This window comes from Saimiri boliviensis, chromosome 8 (genome assembly GCF_048565385.1).
Source record: "Saimiri boliviensis isolate mSaiBol1 chromosome 8, mSaiBol1.pri, whole genome shotgun sequence".
In the NCBI taxonomy this organism is placed as follows: Eukaryota; Metazoa; Chordata; class Mammalia; order Primates; family Cebidae; genus Saimiri; species Saimiri boliviensis.
In genome coordinates, this window is record NC_133456.1 from 38,577,609 (window position 1) to 38,597,771 (window position 20,163).

At 39.3% G+C, this 20,163-nt stretch overlaps 2 protein-coding genes across 6 annotated transcripts in view; both read left to right on the top strand.

The window, feature by feature from the left end:
• Nucleotides 1-18,342, top strand: part of BTLA (B and T lymphocyte associated) — a 38,938-nt gene extending 20,596 nt beyond the window's left edge. For 2 of the 5 annotated variants that reach the window (XM_074404377.1, XM_074404378.1), the window contains exons 4-6: nucleotides 9,202-9,363; nucleotides 10,774-10,820; nucleotides 12,527-15,999. In XM_074404377.1, the coding sequence (XP_074260478.1) occupies nucleotides 9,202-9,363; nucleotides 10,774-10,820; nucleotides 12,527-12,856 (539 nt within the window). In that variant the 3' untranslated portion in view covers nucleotides 12,857-15,999. Of the gene's footprint in view, nucleotides 1-9,201; nucleotides 9,364-10,773; nucleotides 10,821-12,526 lie in introns of all 5 variants that reach the window. The other 3 variants (XM_074404379.1, XM_074404380.1, XM_010345998.3) reach the window with 3 other exon arrangements.
• Nucleotides 10,830-12,520, top strand: LOC141585365 (large ribosomal subunit protein eL29-like). The gene has a single exon (XM_074404382.1). The coding sequence runs from the start codon at nucleotides 11,733-11,735 to the stop codon at nucleotides 12,081-12,083; it is 351 nt and encodes a 116-aa protein (XP_074260483.1). The 5' UTR covers nucleotides 10,830-11,732; the 3' UTR covers nucleotides 12,084-12,520.
• Nucleotides 18,343-20,163: the final 1,821 nt, after the last annotated feature.

Consider the following 20,163-nt stretch of genomic DNA (forward strand, 5'->3'; position numbering starts at 1 on the left):
GCTGAATAAAACATGAAAAATACAGAGAGAGAGGGAAGTAGGTGAGAGTAAAAAATATTTGGTTTATAAAAATTATATAGCTAACATCATACTCAATGGTGAAAGGCTCAGAGCTTTCCCTCTAAGATCAGGAACAAGACATGGATCCTTTCTTTTGCCATTTCTGTTTAACATTAAACTGAAAGTTCTAGCCAGAGAAAATAGACAAAAAGAAGAAGTAAAAACTATCTAACTTAGAAAGGAAGATGTAAAACTTTATTCACAGATGGCATGAACTTATGTGTAGAAAAAATATTTAAAATTTATTTAAAACTATTAAAGCTAATACATGAATTTAGCAGTTCCACATGATACAGCCTTAATACATAAAAATCGATACTTCTATACACTAACAATGAACAACCCACAAAAAAATTAGGAAAACAGTTCCATTTACAATAGCATCAAAAAGAATAAAATATTTTAGAATAAATTTCACCAAGGTGCAAAAGTTGCACACTGGACAAAGAAAGCATGGCTGAAAGAAATTCAAGAATATGTAAATAGATTCAAAGACATTCTGTATTTATGGACTGAAAGATGTAATATTGTAAAGATAGCAGTATTCCTCAAGGTGATCTACAGATTCAATGAAGTTCCACCAAAATCCCAACAGCTTTTTGTTGCTATTGCAGAAATTATAAAGCTGATTCTAAAATTCACATTGAGTTGCAACAGACCCATAATTGCCAAAACATTCTTGAAAAAGGACAAAATTGAAGCTAAGACTTCCCTATTTCAAAACTTACTACAAAATTACAGTTAAAACACACACACACACACACACACACACACACACACACACGAGTATTACTGTCATATGGATAGACAAAGAGATCAGTGTAAATCGACTTGAGAGTCCAGAATAAACTCCATACATCTGTGGTCAACTGATTTTTGACAAGGATGCCAAGATTCTTCCATGGCAAAAGAATAGTCTCAATAAGTGTGCCAGGATAATTGGATATTGATATATAAAAGAATGAATTTGAATCCCTATCTCATACCATATTTTAAGAAATCAAAATAAATCAGAAATTTAAGTAGAAGAACTAAAACTATAAAAACTACAGTATATAAAACAATAAAACCCTGGTTTCTTAGGAGAAAGCATAGGGATAAATGTTTCTAATCTTGGATTTAGCAGCGATTTCTTAGATATGATTACAAAAGCATAATCAACAATAACACCAAAAGGCCGGGTGCGGTGGCTCAAGCCTGTAATCCCAGCACTTTGGGAGGCCGAGGTGGGTGGATCACGAGGTCAAGAGATCGGGACCATCCTGGTCAACATGGTGAAACCCCGTCTCTACTAAAGGTGCAAAAAATTAGCTGGGCATGGTGGCGCGTGCCTGTAATCCCAGCTACTCAGGAGGCTGAGGCAGGAGAATTGCCTGAACCCAGGAGGCGGAGGTTGCGGTGAGCCGAGATCGCGCCATTGCACTCCAGCCTGTGTAACAAGAGCGAAACTCCGTCTTAAAAAAAAAAAAAAAAAAAAAACAATAACACCAAAAATAGTTAAATTGGAATTCATAAAAATTAAACACTTTTGTGCATCAAAAAATTAAATTAAATTAAATTAAATTAAAAAACAAAAAAAAAGGCCAGGCGCGGTGGCTCAAGCCTGTAATCCCAGCACTTTGGGAGGCCGAGGCGGGTGGATCACAAGGTCAAGAGATAGAGACCAACCAGGTCAACATGGTGAAACCCCGTCTCTACTAAAAATACAAAAAATTAGCTGGGCATGGTGGCGCGTGCCTGTAATCCCAGCTACTCAGGAGGCTGAGGCAGGAGAATTGCCTGAACCCAGGAGGCGGAGGTTGCGGTGAGCCGAGATCGCGCCATTGCACTCCAGCCTGGGTAACAAGAGCGAAACTCCGTCTTAAAAAAAACAAAAAAAAAAAACAAAAAAAAAAACAAAAAAACACTATAAATTCAACAACAGATAGACTAGCAACCTAATTTTAAAATGAGCAAATGACTTGAATAGACCTTTCATCAAAGAGAGTACACAAATGGCCAATAAGCATATGAAGAAAAATACATAGTGCCATTAGTTACTAGAGAAATGCAAATCAAAACCACATGGAAAACCCACTTCTTACCTGTAGAATGACTAGAATAAAAGAAACATGGAAAATAAGAAGTGTTAGCAAGGATGTGAAGAAATCAAAACCCTATCCATTGCTGATGAGAATGTAAAATTATTCAGCTACTTTGGAAAATGGTCTAGCAGTTCCTCAAAAGGTTAAACTCAGTTGCCACGGTACCAAGTAATTCTATTCCTAGGTAAATACTCAAATGAAATTAAAATATAAGTTCACACAAAACCTTGTGTATGAATGTTTATCACAGAACTATTCACAATAGCCAAATTGTGGAAACAAGCTAAATGTTCAACTGATGAATGGATAAAGGAAATGTAGATTATCTGCACATGGAATATTATTTAGTCATGAAAAGGAATCAAGTACTAATGTATGCTACAACACTGATGAATTGCAGAAGCATTATGCTAAGTCAAAGAAGACATATACAAAAGATCAAATACGATGTGTTTCTGTTTATATGAAATATCCCAAATAGGCAAATCCATAGAGACAGAAAGTACATTGGTGGTTGCCAGGGGCTGAGGAAATAAAGAATGTGGAGTGACTACTTCATAGGTAGAGGGTTTCCTTTCGGGGTGATGAAAAAGTTCTGAATCTAGATAGTAGTCATGTTTGTACAACATTGTGAATATCTTAAATGCCATTTAATTGTACATTTGAAATGATTAAAATAGTAATTTCTATGTTATATGTATTTTCAAAGAAGAGTGCCCTTTAATTATAAGAAATAAGGTGGAGTTTCTTTTGTTGCTCATAAATTGACCCTTACGGTCATTAGGAAGGAGAAATTTCAAAAGAGGTTTATTGCAATAGCAGCCTGAGTGAACTCTAGTTGCAGCTTCATACGGTTTAGTTCCTTTATGGACATTATTCACTTGAATGCATACATTTCACAATTGTTCTTTTTAGAATTAATTTGTTACTTTATATGCTTACTTTTGAGTGTGTTTGCACTCCCTTAAAGTAGCCCAATGAAGGAATCCATTGGAATTCTTTTAAAATGCTTTAAGTCGCTTTAAAATTTCTTACGGCAGCCCCATGAAAAAATGCGTAGCACTTTAGTGCTAGCTACAACCCTCAATTATGAAATGTAGAAGTGTAGAAGAAATCGATGGCACAGTTAGGGACTCACTTTTGCAAATATAGCATCAAGCTCAGTGTTAGTTGTGACCATCCGTGTGTCCTGAAGAGGCTTATAAACCTCTTCAGGACAGAGGCTGTGTCTTAAACATCTTTGCTCAGTATGATGGAAGGCAAGATATCTGGGACATGGTAGGGGCTCACTAAATAATTCTTTGTAAGTAAATTAAAGAATATATTATATGCAACGCACAAAAATTGTCTTTATCAACCTGGAGAAACCTATATTGAGGATATATGGAATGAACACTTTCTGGAAAGAATTGTACTATTAATTCACATTACTGTGACAAAATATTGATTTTTTTAAACAAATACTACTTTTTAAACAGGCAAAATACATTATGAAAATAAGGAAAATCTGCAAAATGTTACTTCTAGAATGATATATACTACTGAATCAATAAATGCTACTAATTTAGATAATATATATCAACATAATGTATAATGAAATTAAATTTTGAGGCATTGAATCCCTCTTCCCTTCCTTGAAAGAGAAGCCCTCTTGTGTAATTCAGTCTTTCTTTATGGGAACAAGTCTACTTCTATATGAGAGATGAATTTAGCCAAGGTCAGAAGCTAATAATTAATTGCGATACAAAAGTCTATTACATGAAAGTAGCATTGCAATTTCTGCTCCATCCCATATTTGGGTCATTCATGACCATGAAAGATGGTGTACAGTTTATAAAGTGCATAAAGATGCCTGTTCTGGGGATCAAGTTGGGGCTGAGATTAGGATCAACAATCTATTGTGTGGAGGAAGGAGTCCAAATTTAGAAGAAAGGAAATAACATTCCCTCTTAAATCCTGTACCCTGGGGGGTTTTATGGAACAAAGTATGTGAAAGATGAAGTAGTAAAAGAGAAAGTCTAAGAGCTAAATAGCAGACATGAAGGACCTTGTAAGTTTCTTTTTGAACATTTCTACTCTCTCCTAGTTTCCTACTCACCTACTGTTCTTATCACACCCTTCCTTATCAGTTTGTTAATTAATGCTCTTGATCCTCATTAAAAAATTCCAGAGAATTTTCTTTGACTTCCTACTCTTGTCTCTCCACATTCTACTCGGTAATGTTTCCTTCTATGAGCATTTCACACCATGATTGCCTTCCTTCTAAATAATTCCAATTAATTCTGTGATTGGACTCTGTCTTTGGTGTTTCCTCATTTTGGTCCATTACAGCCACATATCTTCCTAATACACTTAATTTGCCCCATATACTTCCTTCATAACACCACTCTCTTGCATAGCATCCCCAGTGCTCACAATACTGGACTCATCCTTGTTCACCAGCATTCAAAGTCTTCCACAGTTTGTTCCCACCACCTTTCTGGATTGTTTCTGGATTCCATATAGAGCCTCTCAACTCCAGCCTAAGGGCGTTGGTTACCATAGCCACATCTTCCTCACAGCCCTGCCTCTGCTGCTCTTGCCATTTGTAGAGCACCCATTCATCTGTCTCCACCTATGGAAATTCTACCCCTCCTTTCAAGCTCAGCTCATTTTTCGAGTTCTTAAGAAAGCCTTTCATGATCACCTGAGGGGAAGGGATCACTCCTTTTTACCAATTTTTATTCCATTTAAGTTCTACGCCTCTCATTTATCACACATTTCTTTTCACTGTAGTAATATGTCTTTTAAGTCCCATGAAAGATTATAATGTCCTGGAAGGCAGAAATTTGCATAATATTTCTTTGTTTTTTTTCCTATTTCCCACAAAAAGTAAATTGTTTAGGAATTGACTTTAAACTCTGTGTGGGTTTAAGACTAATTTAAACTATGTGGGCATTTTTCCTTAGCAAAGCGGTGAAAACAAAAATAACAGGGAAGGTCAAAGAAAAATTCCTCTTCTTTCTGAACCTGAAAGTGCTCAGTGAATTAAGGTATAAGGGTGAGGAGAAAAATATGTTTGGAAATAGGTTGAAGGACCATACTTTTCATAAATAATTTTAGAGGTCTAATAAAAAATATTTTATTTTTTCCCGTGAAATATATTTCTGAAGTGATTTTGGACAGTTTGTTGTTTTTATATGTGACTCTCTGTTGCTGTTTATGCTCAAGGTAAAAGTTAGTTCATGTAAGAACAGGTCTGTGACAGAGTAGGGGCTTGGATGCTCTTGGGAAAGCAGTATTCTCTCAGAATGAAGAAAAGCACCTTGCAAAACAAGCCAAAGTTCTAGGGGAAAAGTTGGCAGAGCTGGGGAACAGTCACTAAAACATCCATTGGCTTTTCACCTAACCCTTCCCAACCTTCCTTGGTCAGTTTCTAATTAAGAACTTGTGTAGGGCGCGGTGGCTCACACCTATAAACCCAGCACTTTGAGAGGCCAAGGCAGTCGGTTCACGAGGTCAAGAGATGGAGACCATCTTGGCCAATATGGTGAAACCCCGCCTCTCCTAAAAATACAAAAATTAGCTGGGTGTGGTGGCACACACCTGTAGTCCCAGCTCCTCAGGAGGCTGAGGCAGCAGAATCACTTGAACCCAGGAGGCAGAAGTTGCCATGAGTTAAAACTGCATCACTGCACTCCAGCCTAGGGACTGAACAAGGCTCTGTCTCAAAAAAAAAAAAAAAAAAAAAAAAAGAACTTCCCCAAGGCTGGGTGCCTCACGCCTATAATCCTAGAACTTTGGGAGGTGGATCACTTGAGGTGAGGAGTTGAGACCAGCCTGGCCAACTTGGTAAAACCCTATCTCTCCTATAGGTACAAAAAAATTAGCTGGGTATAGTGGCGGGCACCTGTAATCCCAACTAACTATTCAGGAGGCTGAAGCAGGAAAATCACTTGAACCCAGGAGTCGGAGGCTGCAGTGAACCAAGATTGCACCACTGCATTCCAGCCTGGGCCATACAGCAAGTCTCTGTCTCAAAATAAATGAAATAGAAACAATAACTTCCCCAAAATGTGGTCATTATCTGTGCATGAAAATGGGTGTGGAAGTCCTTGTGACCTTCCACCCTGATTTGGAGCACCTGGTGAGTGTGCCGCTTGTTACGCCAGGTGCCAGAGACATCGTACAGGCTAGACTGATTCCTTATGCTTAAGGAATGGGGAAGAGGAGATCAAAGCACACAGACAAAGCTTGTGTTGTGTTTCACAAGCTTTGTTTGTGAGCTTCAAAATAAGCCCAGGACTTTACTGTATATCAGTGATCTTGGAGTTATGTTCCACAAATTATGCTAACTAATCTTGAGATGGATTATTGGATTCTCCGGTAGTGTGCAAAGACTGTCATCCTCCCCAAGGCTAGCACTGGTTTTGGACACAAGTGTACACCCTCATCATTTTCTCAATTTCAATTTTTTATTTTGTTTTTCTGTTTCAGAACAAACTCAAAATAACTTAGGGAGAGTTTTGAGTTTGTTCTGAATTAGTTTTATTTGATCAAACTAATCAAGTAAAATTATTATAATTTTTTTTTTTTTTTGGTCGTTAAAGAAATAACTGAAGTTGGATCTTCTTGAGACAGCAGATTTCTTTGTATTAGGTTATCTGTTGTAAAAACCTTAGTCCCCATTGCTTCCGAGATCCTCCCCCAGACAGCTGTGTCTGGCACACCTGGTAGTGGCTGGACTGCTGGCTAGCCTAAACAGCAGCTGCAGCATCAATAGACAACATTTGTTACCACTCTAAATAACCAAACCACTTTTGTGCAGCTTCAGTTGCTCCTAATCATTTTTATTCCAAACCCAAGCATCTAGGGAAACAAAGTAACATTATAACAGAATTAATAGAATTTTTTTTTTTTTTTTTTTTTTTTTTTTTTTTTTTGAGACGGAGTTTCGCTCTTGTTACCCAGGCTGGAGTGCAATGGCGCGATCTCGGCTCACCGCAACCTCCGCCTCCTGGGTTCAGGCAATTCTCCTGCCTCAGCCTCCTGAGTAGCTGGGATTACAGGCACGTGCCACCATGCCCAGCTATTTTTTGTATTTTTTTAGTAGAGACGGGGTTTCACCATGTTGACCACGATGGTCTCGATCTCTCGACCTTGTGATCCACCCGCCTCGGCCTCCCAAAGTGCTGGGATTACAAGCTTGAGCCACCGTGCCCGGCCTAATTTTTTTTTTTTTTTGAGATGGAGTCTCACTCTGTCACTCAGGCTGAGCACAGTAGTGCCATCTCGGCTCACTGCAGCCTCCGCCTCCCGTGTTCAAGCAGTTCTCCTACCTCAGCCTCCCATGTAGCTGGGATTACCGGCACATGCCACCATGCCTAGCTAATTTTTGTATTTCAGTAGAGATGGGGTTTCAACCATGTTGGCCAGGCTGGGCTCGAACTCCTGACCTCAAGTGATCCACCTGTCTTGGCCTCCCAAAGTGCTGAGATCACAGGTGTGAGTCACCATGCCTGGCCTTAGAATATCTTACTCCAGTATTTTTCATACTGTGTCAACAGTAAACCAAAATTTAAAAAAAAAAATAGATCTTACATCATAACCCATAATACACACAAATATAAAAAAGTTTCATATGGCCATGCTTAACTGTCAGACAGAGTTTCTCCGTTGACATTTTGGTCAGGATAATTGTTTTGCCGTGCCAAGAGGAGGTTTCATTCTGTATAGTGTAGGGTGTTTAACAGAATCCCTGGCTTCTACTCACTAACTGCCAGCCTCCATCACCCTACCTTGTTATAGGCAAACATATCTCCAGACATTGCCACATCTTCCCTGCTTGAGAACCACTGCTCTAGTGTGTGTGTGATGCATTCTGCTGATTTTGATCCTCTTCTGTTTCATTTTTTAAAATGCTATTTGTGACCTAGTAAATTGTTTCACAACCTGCTAATGAGCCGTGAACAACCGCAGACAAACAGGGACTTAATGCATATTAACACTGATCAACAGTAATGTGCATTAGCTGTGTACCATGCAGAGCACTTTTGAGGATATCAAAAGTATTTGGTATCTCGAGATTCCAGTGAGTTACGAGACAAGGACATTGTGTTGAAGAAACTTGGATTTCATGTTATAAACATGTTGGCTTGAGCTCCTGTTGCTACTCACTAGCTATCTGACTTGGGGCAATTCTTGGGGCGGAATACAGACAGTGGCTTTCCTACTTTTCTTAAGTGATGGATATGAGAGTTAGAGACTGTAAGTAGAAAGGCTTAAGGAAAGTTAGATACTGTAAAGAGAAAGGCTTAAGGAAGTACCTTCTGACAGCTATGATAAAGATTGTTATATGGATGATTAACTCTATGAGAATTAAGAATTTTTGCAAAAGATTATTGCATAGCCACATCTGCTCAGTAAGAAAGCAAGAGGTGGCAAAGGGCACTGGGATTCTTTTTTTTTTTTCTTTCTTTGAAGAGTTCTAATGGCCACATCGCTGTGTATTGAGTTCTTACTGAGATACCAAAACTGTTTTATTTATGTATTTTATTTTACTTTAAGTTCTGGGGTACATGTGCAGATCTTGCAGGATTGTTACATAGGTATACACATGCCATGGTGGTTTGCTGCCTCCATCCCTCCGTCACTTACATTAGGTATTTCTCCTAATGTTATCTCTCCCCAATCTCTCCACCCACTTCTATCCCTCCCCAGCCCCCCACCCCCCAACAGACCCCAGTGTGTTAAGGATCCCCTCCCTGTGTCCATGTGTTCTCATTGTTCAACACCCACTTATGAGTGAGAACATGCAGTGTTTGGGTTTTCGTTCTTGTGTCAGTTTGCTGAGAATGATGGTTTCCAGATTCATCCATGTCCCTGCAAAGGACATGAACTCATCTTTTCTATGGCTGCATAGTATTCCATGGTCTATACGAGGGCACTGGGATTCTTGAGGAATGCCTTTGAAGGGGAAATGGGGATACTGGCCTGAAATCTCCTTCATTCAATTTCTGACAATGCAGAGGGATGCTGCTGATGCTAATATATCTCATTATTTCCTAACTCTCCTTAGCATTTACTGACATTCCAGATGTAAACAGTACCTCGGAACAACCCTCCAAGGATGAAACGGGCAACAGACCATGGCTCCTGTATAGTTTACCTTCTTTGGGGGCATTGCCTCTACTCGTCATTAGCTGTTGCTTCCTGTTCTGCTACCTGAGAAGGCACCAAGGTGGGTTCTATTGTCTTTCTGCCCCCTGTACCACACATTTGGGGCTATTCTTATTTCTGGGGCTAATAGATTTTTAGTTTCTTCCGTTATTTTCTTTCCCATCCTGTGGTAAACCACGGATAGTGATTGTCTGGGAGACAACTCATACTTATGCTGAAAAAGCAAATGAGTTTTAGTTGGGGCTCCCTTGAGTCATGAGAGAGACATGCTTACCACAGCACACACAGTGTTCCAGCCAGCTTGTGGCGACCACAGCACATTGCGGAGACTTAGTCATTCTATCTGCAACAATCTTAGGTTTGTGTGAGAAAGAGCTCTTCTAAACTTAACAGGATTGAAAGTTGAAAGAATGTCTCAGATCAAGATACCTGATTTGAGTTATTTTGTACTGACCTCTTCTCTCAGCCACACCACATCATGCCATTACCTAACTGAAGAACCAACATCCCCAGAGAAAGTTAATGCCTGTGTACTTTCTCTTGCTGTAACAAACATATGCTTGACCTGAATCCTTACCCAACCATAATGCATTTGAAAAATGTGGGTTTGGCTATGATGGGAGAGGTGTCATAGTTTGAAAATAATTCCTTTCTGCTTTTATAAGAACTCCCTCAATGTCATGACCAAACATGTTAAGTAAGAGAGAAAAGCATAGAGAATTCTGATCTAGCTTTGGCCTGAACCACTTCAGTTTTCTCTTTCCTTTTTCTTCTCCTCCATCCTCTCCCATTCCTGTTTTCACAACATCAGTTACAGTGTAGCTACAGAAACTGAGATAGATGGAGCAACCCTTATTCTGTGTGCCACAGGAATAACCTTTCACTGGGCAAAAGTGCTTCTGGTATTGTGGAGTGAGAATTTCTGGAGTCCACAGCCTTCTCTGGATTCAGAATAATTCTCTCTTACCCCAATTCTTCCTCTGCAACAACATGGCTCTTTCTATGGCCTTTCTGTATCTTTCATCATCTTTCTCGAGACTTCTGGAACCTCTTTCAGAACTTCAGAAAAGGAGTTAGGGATAAATCTTTTGATTTACCACATCCAAAGTGAAGTAGGTAGTAAGAGATCTTGGCTACACAGGTGACAGGACAGCAGCATTTCTGGCATTGAGTACGGAATGTCCCCAAAGCAAGGACTTCCAGTCTTTTCCAAGTAATATACTAGGTCCTTCCCCTTCCTCTTAGATATGCCATGAGGCTATGTGGACTGAAAAGTGATGAACCAGAGAGAGAGCTGGTCAGTGTGAATTCTCACAAACAAGTGTGTGTGACATGCTAGGCAAAGCAAATCAAGTCAAAACTAGTAACAATGCTATCCCAGGCATTCAACAGGGTAAGCATGGATGGCACAGTGGTTTACTTCTATTTTCTTTACTCCTTTTGATTACTTATTTTTCCTTTTGTCTTCCAGGAAAGCAAAATGAACTTTCTGACACAGCAGGAAAGGAAATTATCCTGGTATGCTTGATGTATCTGTTAAAACAAATGAAATTTGTGTTATACTGCGTTTATTTTTTTCAATGATTTTATATAACACTTACCATGTGCCAGGCATTATTCTAGGTATTTTCTCTCTCTCTCTCTCTCTCTCTCTCTCTATATATATATATATATATATATACACACACACACACACACACACACACGTCTAGACTCATTTTTTAAAATGTGATTTTTACATTCAGGTCTCTCTGTGGCAAAAGCTCTTTAGGGTTAACAAGTCTCATGATAAGTGGTTCTTTGGAAGTTCATGGAAGGCAGTATAGATCTGAGACTGAGCCGTGTAGACTTGCTCTTGCCTATTATATGGCTTCAGGCTATTCATTTAATTTTATGAAAACACCGTAAAGTCTTTCTGGAAGAGAGTAGGGAGCTAATAAAAGAATGAATCCATAAATATCCTCATAAAATATTAGATGTCTTCATCTATAACACCAGCAAAATAGAAACATGATCTTTGGCTTAGTTATTGCACAGAGGTCCCTGGCAACGTGTATGGGCTCATCAAGGAAGGGACCACCCAGACTAAAGGAAGGGAATTTCGGAGACAATCTTTCCTGCAAGGTTTGGAATATAAATGTAGGCTTTTATTTTGAGTTGAATGTTATGGAGATATTAGAACTAGAAAAGAATGCAAGATGAGGCAATATATTTGTGGGAAAAAATTCTGAAGCTGTCTAATTAAAACTGGTTATTAGCTCTTCCGGTCCTAGGCGCTTTGGGAAGCGCAGCTTAGGTGCAGACTTGGCCAAGTCCAAGAACCACACCACACACAACCAGTCTTGAAAATGGCACAGAAATGGTATCAAGAAACCCCGATCACAAAGATACGAATCTCTTAAGGGGGTGGACCCCAAGTTCCTGAGGAACATGCGCTTTGCCAAGAAGCACAAGCAGAAGGGCCTAAAGAAGACGCAGGCCAGCAAGGCCAAGGCCGTGAGTGCACGTGCCGCGGCCGTCACAGCGCTCGGAAAGCCCAAGGAGGTTAAGCCCAAGATCCCAAAAGGGGGTGTCAGCCGAAAGCTCGATCGACTTGCCTACATGGCCCACCCCAAGCCTGGGAAGCATGCTCGGGCTCGCATTGCCAAGGGGCTCGGGCTCTGCTGGCCAAAGGTCAACGCCAAGGCCGAGGATCAAAACAAGGCCCAGGCTGCAGCTCCAGCATCAGTTCCAGCTCAGTCTCCCAAAGGTGCCCAGGCCCCTACAAAGGCTTCAGAGTAGATACCTCTGCCAACGTGAGGACAGAAGGATGGGCGCAACCCCCCGGGGCTGCCATCTGCATGGGGCTGGGGTCCTCCTGTGCTATTTGTACAAATAAACCTGAGGGAGGAAAAAAAAAAAAACTGGTTATTAGAGATACTGCAAAGGAACTTGATGTGTGTGTGTGTGTGTTCCAATAAGGAAGAATAGTGATAGAAGTAGTAATCCTCTTAAAAATTCCACAAAAGACAAGGTCGATAAAACCAATAATTCCATATATAATATTAAATGGCATTCAACGTTCCCCACCAAGCAGCTTAATTTTAAACCAGACCAAATACATTCAACTTGATAAACTTCTATGAAGTTTTAGTGAACATCAGTAGGCACTATGTTGGGTGCTAAGGCTTTGTTCCCTCAAATAGGGAAATTTTCTTAAATATCATTTTCTTATTTTTTTTTAGATGGATTCTCACTCCATCACCCAGGCTGGAGTGCAATGGAGTGATCTCAGCTCACTGCAGCCTCTGCCTCCGAGATGCAAGCAATTCTCCTGCCTCAGTCTCCCCCGTAGCAGGGATTACAGGCACCCACCACCATGGCTGGCTAATTTTTGTATTTTTTTAGTAGAAATGGGGTTTCACCATGTTGGCCAGGCTGGTCTTGAACTCCTGACCTCAAGTGATCTACCCTTCTTGGCTTCCCAAAATGCTGGGATTATAGGTGTGAGCCACTACACCTGGCGAAAATATTATTTTCTTTCTATAGTAAATAATAATGATAATTTCCTTTGATTACAATAAGGCCTGAAAGCTATGAAACTATTTAAGACAAAAATCTAAATAATTTACTGTGCAAGTAAAATCCAGGTTGGTTAAGATGTGGTCATTTTTCTTCCTGGGTAGGCTGGACAAATTATCATTTGAAGCTTAATTCAAAAGAGTTTTTTCTGTGTGTGCAATGGTTTGGGAAGTTTGTTTCCCAGGTACTCTTGCTATTCACAGAAATTTTAAGAATTTTGCTCCATTTCAGGTGTCCAGCATTTCAGAAAAAAGGAAAAAGGATGCCGTATTAGATCCTTGGTGCTAAATATTTCTTAACATAAAACTAGTAGGGGAACTGTGGAGAAATCAAAATACAGAAAGGAATTGGTAAAAACATGACAGCTACATATAAAAGCCAAAGCTCTTCCAGCCTGGGTAACAAGAGCGAAACTCCGTCTCAAAAAACAAAACAAAACAAAACAAAAAACAAAACAAAAAAGCCAAAGCTCTGATCTTAATCCAGAATGATCCTTTGAGGGCATAAAGTGCTTGCCTAATAGAAACCATTTAAAAGTACTGTACACTTAAAAGAGTGAGTTTTATGGCATGTGAATTATATCTAAACATATACTTTAAATACATATTTTAAAGTGCTTTGTATACTAGTAAACTTCTATAGGAATGTAATGGGATTGCTGTTTCTGGCTTTATCATCTCTATCCACCGTATTGTCGTGGATTGGCCTTGTGGCACTCAGCCACTTTGATGGGTGCCACAGCAGGGGTGCTACAGAGCACTATATTTTCTTTCACTCCATTCATTTTAACAAAATTTTTCATGGAAATGAGCCATTTCTTGGGATGAGAGACAGGTAGACGGGTAACTGAACTGAGAGGCTTAAACAGATTGAAAAGTATCACAGGAACCTTGTTGATATATTGAGGACTAAAGACTATTTTTCTTTTTTTTTTTTCTTTTTTTTTGAGACAGAGTTTCGTCCTTGTTACCCAGGCTGGAGTGCAATGGCATGATCTCGGCTCACCGCAACATCTGCCTCCTGGGTTCAGGCAATTCTCCTGCCTCAGCCTCCTGAGTAGCTGGGATTACAGGCATGCACCACCACGCCCAGCTAATTTTTGTATTTTTAGTAGAGACGGGGTTTCACCATGTTGACCAGGATGGTCTCGATCTCTTGACCTCGTATCCACCCATCTCGACCTCCCAAAGTGCTGGGATTACGGGCTTGAGCCACCGCGCCCGGCCAAGACTATTTTTCAGTTCACGTGACAGTCTTCTTTAGTGTGCCACCTATCGACTTCAGCCAGGCTTCTTCCAGTGGAATTGGGAGTACTTTTCATCTCAGCCAAACAACCTTTGCCAGTTTAGTCACTCAGCCTTACTGTTGTTTCTGGGCAGCCACCTCATCAGAGGGAGGCACTGTGTCAGGAATTATTACTTAGCTTCTCAGGGTAAAGCCAGACATGCTTGCATGACAGAACTCTGCCAAGGAAATGCCACAGGCATCCCATTGCACACATCACAGTGAGGATGACAAAGGACCAGATAAAGCATGTAGACTTTCAAAGACTGTGGACCTCATACCTTAAAAAAGTTAGGCTGGACTTCAAGAGCGTAAATTGATGGGCAAAACTGGAGTTTAAAAAACTGAAATAACCACTGGGCACGGTGGTTCATGCCTGTAATCCCAGCACTTTGGGAGGCCGAGATGGGCGGATCACCTGAGGTCAGGAGTTTGAGACCGGCCTGGCCAACATGAAGAAACCCCATCTCTTTAAAAAAATTAATTAATTTTAAAAAAACAAAGAAAAGAAAAATGAAATAGCCCCTAGAATTAACATATCTGCTTTGTCAGGTGAACCTTTGTATAAGCAGGAATGGCTAATAAATAACTGAAGAGTGAGAAAACAAGAGGACTCATTTTACTTTTTGTTTCTACACATTCACCTCTTTCTCAGAAGCTCTAAGATATTTGGCTATATTTGAAACTGTAAGAATTTTCTTGTGATAGAAATAACTGGAATATTGTTTTAGAACTTTTTCTAAGCTTTTTTTTTTTTTTTTTTTTTTTTTTTTGAGACAGAGTTTCGCTCTTGTTACCGAGGCTGGAGTGCAATGGCGCGATCTTGGCTCACCGCAACCTCCGCCTCCTGGGTTCTGGCAATTCTCCTGCCTCAGCCTCCTGAGTAGCTGGGATTATAGGCACGCGCCACCATGCCCAGCTAATTTTTTGTATTTTTAGTAGAGACGGGGTTTCACCATGTTGACCAGGTTGGTCTCGATCTCTTGACCTCGTGATCCACCCGCCTCGGTCTCCCAAAGTGCTGGGATTACAGGCTTGAGCCACCGCGCCCGGCCTTTTCTAAGCTTTATCTTTCCAAAACTGACATCAATTTTTAAATATGAGGTCTCAAATTCTAATGATATACCGTGGCTAACTCATAATATTTATTCTTTCTGTCCCCTTAGGAGGTATCTGTTCTGCTTTATCCTTAATCTTTTTATTCTAAACTTCATTAAGTGCTGTTCATTGTGTTATAAACTGCCTGAAGTTTTCATAGGATATTTTTTGCTTTTTCCATTAATTTGGGCTATGCTTTTCTTTTCTTTTCTTTTCTTTTTTGAGACAGAGTTTCGCTCTTGTTAAGGCTGGAGTGCAATGGCGCGGTCTTGGCTCACCGCAACCTCCGCCTCCTGGGTTCAGGCAATTCTCCTGCCTCAGCCTCCTGAGTAGCTGGGATTATAGGCATGCGCCACCATGCCCAGCTATGGGCTATGCTTTTCATATTGAAAGGGGATTTAAAAATGTTCTGTGACCTCAAAGTGACCAGTAATAAAGCACAAAATAACTATTTAGGGGTACATACTGATTCTCAAGCCTTTCATCCTTCAATAATTGAGATTTAGCAGAAAATGTAGATGTCAGCAGCATGTGTGAGGAACAGTAGATTATTTCTCACAATGAACATGACTCCATTAAAGCCTCTCATTCGTAGTTTGCTAATGAATATGCACTACCATGGCCCTAAGTGTCACTTAAAACCATCTTTTTTTCTATTATAGGTTGATGTTCCCTTTAAAAGTGAGAAAACAGAAGCAAGCATCAGGCAGAATTCCCAAGTACTGCTATCGGAAAGTGGAATTTATGATAATGACCCTGACCTTTGTTTCAGGATGCAGGAAGGGTCTGAAGTTTGTTCTAATTCATGCCTGGAAGAAAACAAACCATGCATTGTTTATGCTTCCCTGAACCATTCCATCATTGGAGTGAACTCAAGACACACAAGACCTGTGAAAGAAGCACCAACAGAATATGCGTCCATATGTGTGAGGAGTTAAGTCTATTTCTTACTCCAACAGGGGGCATTGAATGATCAGCGTGTCAACATCATTGTCTGGGACGAACAGGATGTCAAATAATATTTCTCAATTTGAGAATTTTTACTTTAAAAATGTTCATGTTAGTGCTTGGGTCTTAAGGGTCCATAGGACAAATGATTAAAATTTCTCCCAGAAACTTATTTGGGAGCTTTTTATATTATAACCTTGAACAAGAAAATCTCTCCGAAACTGATTGATATCATGAGTAGCAGAATAGTAGAACATTTAAACTTAGCTCCATTTCACCCAATATACAAACTCAATCTTGCCTTTGAAGCTATTGGAAAGACTTATAGGGAAAAGAGGTTTGTGTTATCTGGATCGGTTTACTACACACTCTTGAAAACAAAATGTCCCAATTTGACTAACTAACCATAAATACAGTAATGATTTTACATTTCAAGTCAATCTTTCATGATAAGAATTTTTTCCTCTGTCAATCTAAGAATGGTGTTTCTTAAATGCAAAGGAGAAATCATTTTAGACTTGATGTGAGAAAATGAAAAGAATAAATGGTGCAATAAAAATACAGAATATACCAATTAGATGTAGAGTAGATGTTCCCCATTCCTGGCAAGCAAATGCTTATGTCTACCCTGTTAGATTGACAGACAAATATAGGTATCAATGGAGCAATCAATGTATAGTACATTTATGAATAAAGTAGTGACTCACTGTTTGGGTCACATAGACTGATGGATAAGAATGTGACATAATGCTGCTGAATTAATAGACTTATGGGCATCCAAATAGCTTAGACGTTAGTCAGAATAGGTATTATTGGGCAATTGAAGATTGATAGCTTAAACTGCTTCATGCTTGACTTGATAGCAAGTTAAAGTGCAATTAATGGAATGGAGGAAAACCCAGAATATTTAATAGGTCAGCAGGGGTCAATACGCTTTCATTCACCACAGCTGCATCTTGCTGTTATTCTTACTAAGGAATCAGGGCAAATTATCTGTAGTGACATATTTTAGTTTGCTAATCATTTATTTTAAAATACTGAGGTTGCAGCCACTTAAGAGCACAGCAAAAGATGGATTCAGATATATGGAATTTCCAAAGTACTTGAGTTACATTATTTCAAAAATAGCCTATAACTTTATTCAACAGTTTGAGGCGATTAGAATTCTCAGGTGCTGCTACTGAATAATGTAATAGTCTTCCTACAAAGTGGATAGCAAAGGTTAAAATCCATTTGAACAAATATGTAAGCTGAGCTGCACAAATGAATGTGATCTGTGTGTGTGTGTGTGTGTGTGTGTGTGTGTGTGTGTGTGGTGTGTATTTTAGGTTGGGTGGGTGACAACAGAAATGGTGCATGATCAAATTGATATTACATTTTCAGTTTGCTTTTGATGGTCAAAATACTAGATTAAATAGGTCAATAAAGAAAAGAATGTGTGAAATTATGGAGTTGAGAGTATAAGTGGGGTAAACATATAGAAAGACAAAACCAAGGTTTTGTGGTGGAGAGAGTTTCTTATATAACACTGGCATTACGTTTTAGCTGCTTAGATTTGGGAGTGCAGGATTCTTTTGAGTCACTGTTATTTAGCCAATTACACCTAGAATTTTAAGCAACCAATTCTAGATAGGCTCTTTTAGCCAGGCTGCATTTGTGGACGACTTATGTAAGAAAGACATATTAGAATAGCTGCTTGTGGTATTCTTAAAAATAGAAACAGGAAATATGGGGAGGATACATTTAGCTGTCCTCTTATCAGATGAACACACAAAGCTGAACAGTTCCTTCATGATTCTCTCAGACTTAAAAGCAAAATATTTCTGTCTTATGTAGAATATTCTTAGTATGTCTTACAGTAAAGATAATGCTGATAATGATTTCATCTCTATGATTTATTAATATATTTGTACTGTTTGCCAAAATCACACATCATTCATGTTTTTAGTCCTTTTCAAAATGGTGTCAGAGATATATATGCATTTTCCCAAATGAATCTATCTCACTATTATTTACATGGCTTATTTCCTTAATTTATAATGGTTTGAGCAAAAGAATATATAGATAATTTAATGGTTTTTCACCAATTTTAAGCTTATTGATTGTTCTCAATAAGAAGGTAAAGTTATTAAAACTTATTTGAAATCAATTTGGCATCTGCTTTTGTACCCCAAAATGTGTGGATATGAATAGAAGACTGGCACATAAAAACGACCTGACTAACTTCCTAAACTGCAGAGCACTAACTTGCAGCACTAAGAAATTCTGATTCGGGAAGTCTAGAAAATGGCTCTTTAATCTTCATCTTTAAAAGACTTGCCTGCCGATTTTAATATGTTTCCCAGTGTCCACAATTTGAGAAACCTAGTAGACGTTAGGTTTGGTATATGTGGTTTATTTGATCAGTTTTATGCACCAACCAAAACTATCTAGTCCCCAGAATGGATTCTCTGGTGTGATCATATCTATTTTGCTAAATATATAAACCTTTTTCAGAGCACTTTCAGGTTTAGCAAAGCCGAGCGGAAAGTATCGAGTTTCTATACCCTCTTCCCCCACACATGCACAGCTTCTCTCATCATCAACATCCTGCATTTCAGTGGCATATTTGTTACAATCAATAACTAGAATTGACATGTCATTATCAACCAAAGTTCATGGGTTACATGAGGGTTCACACTTGGTGTTGCAGTTCTTTGGGTTTTGACATATATAATGACGTGTATCCACCCATTATAGTGATTTACAGAATAGTTTCACTGCCCTAAAAACCATCTGTGCTCTACTCATTTATCTCTCCCTCCCAACCCCTGACAACCACCGCCTCTATTGCTTTGCCTTTTCCAGAGTGTCATATAGTTGGAGTCATGCTCCAAGTAGCCCTTTCGGATTTGCTTCTTTCACTTAGTAATATGCATTTAAGTTTCCTCCATCACTTATCATGACTTGGTAGTTCATTTATTTTTAATGGTGAATAATATTCCATTGTCTTAATGTACCACAGTTTATCTGTTCATCTACTGAAGGACATTTTTGTGGCTTCCAGGTTTTGACAATTATGAATAAAGTTGCTCTAAACATTTGTGTGCAGGGTTTTAAAAACATTTCAATTTGAAATTCAGGGGTACATGGGCAGGTCTGTTATACAGGTAAACTAGTGTCATGGAGGGTTTTTTATATAGATTATTTTATCACCCAAGTATTAAGCCTATTAGTACCCATTAGTTATTTTACGTGATCTTCTCCCTCCTCCCACCCTCTACCCTCCAGTTGGCCTTAGTTTCTGTTGTTCTCCTCTATGTTCCCATGTGTTCTCATCACTTCGCTCCCACTTATAAGTGAGAACATGCAATATTTAGTTTTCTGATCCTGCATGGCTTCTAGCTCCATCCATGTTCCTGCAAAGGACATGATCTCATTCTTTTTTATGGCTGCATAGTATTTCATACATACCGCATTTTCTTTATTCAGTCTTCCATTGATGGGCATTTAGGCTGATTCCATGTTTTTCTATTGTGAGTAGTTCTGCAGTGGGCATATGCACATATGTGTCCTTATAGAAGAACAATTTATATTCCTTTGAATATATATAGCCAGTAATGGGATTGCTGGGTCAAATGGTAGTTCTGTTTTTAGCTCTTTGAGGATTTGCCACACTGCTTTCCACAATGATTAAACTAATTTACACTCCCACCAACAGTGTATAAGCATCCCTCTTCTTTGCAGCCTTTCCAGTGTCTGTTATTTTTTGACTTTTTTTTTTTTTTTTTTTTTTTTTTTTTTTTTTTTTTTTGAGACGGAGTTTCGCTCTTGTTACCCAGGCTGGAGTGCAATGGCGCAATCTCGGCTCACCGCAACCTCTGCCTCTTGGGCTCAGGCAATTCTCCTGCCTCAGCCTCCTGAGTAGCTGGGATTACAGGACACACGCCACCACGCCCAGCTAATTTTTTGTATTTTTAGTAGAGACGGG

Excerpts from the sequence above, each read along its gene's own strand:
- LOC141585365 (XM_074404382.1), top strand. The coding sequence starts at position 11,733 with ATGCGCTTTGCCAAGAAGCACAAGCAGAAGGGCCTAAAGAAGACGCAG.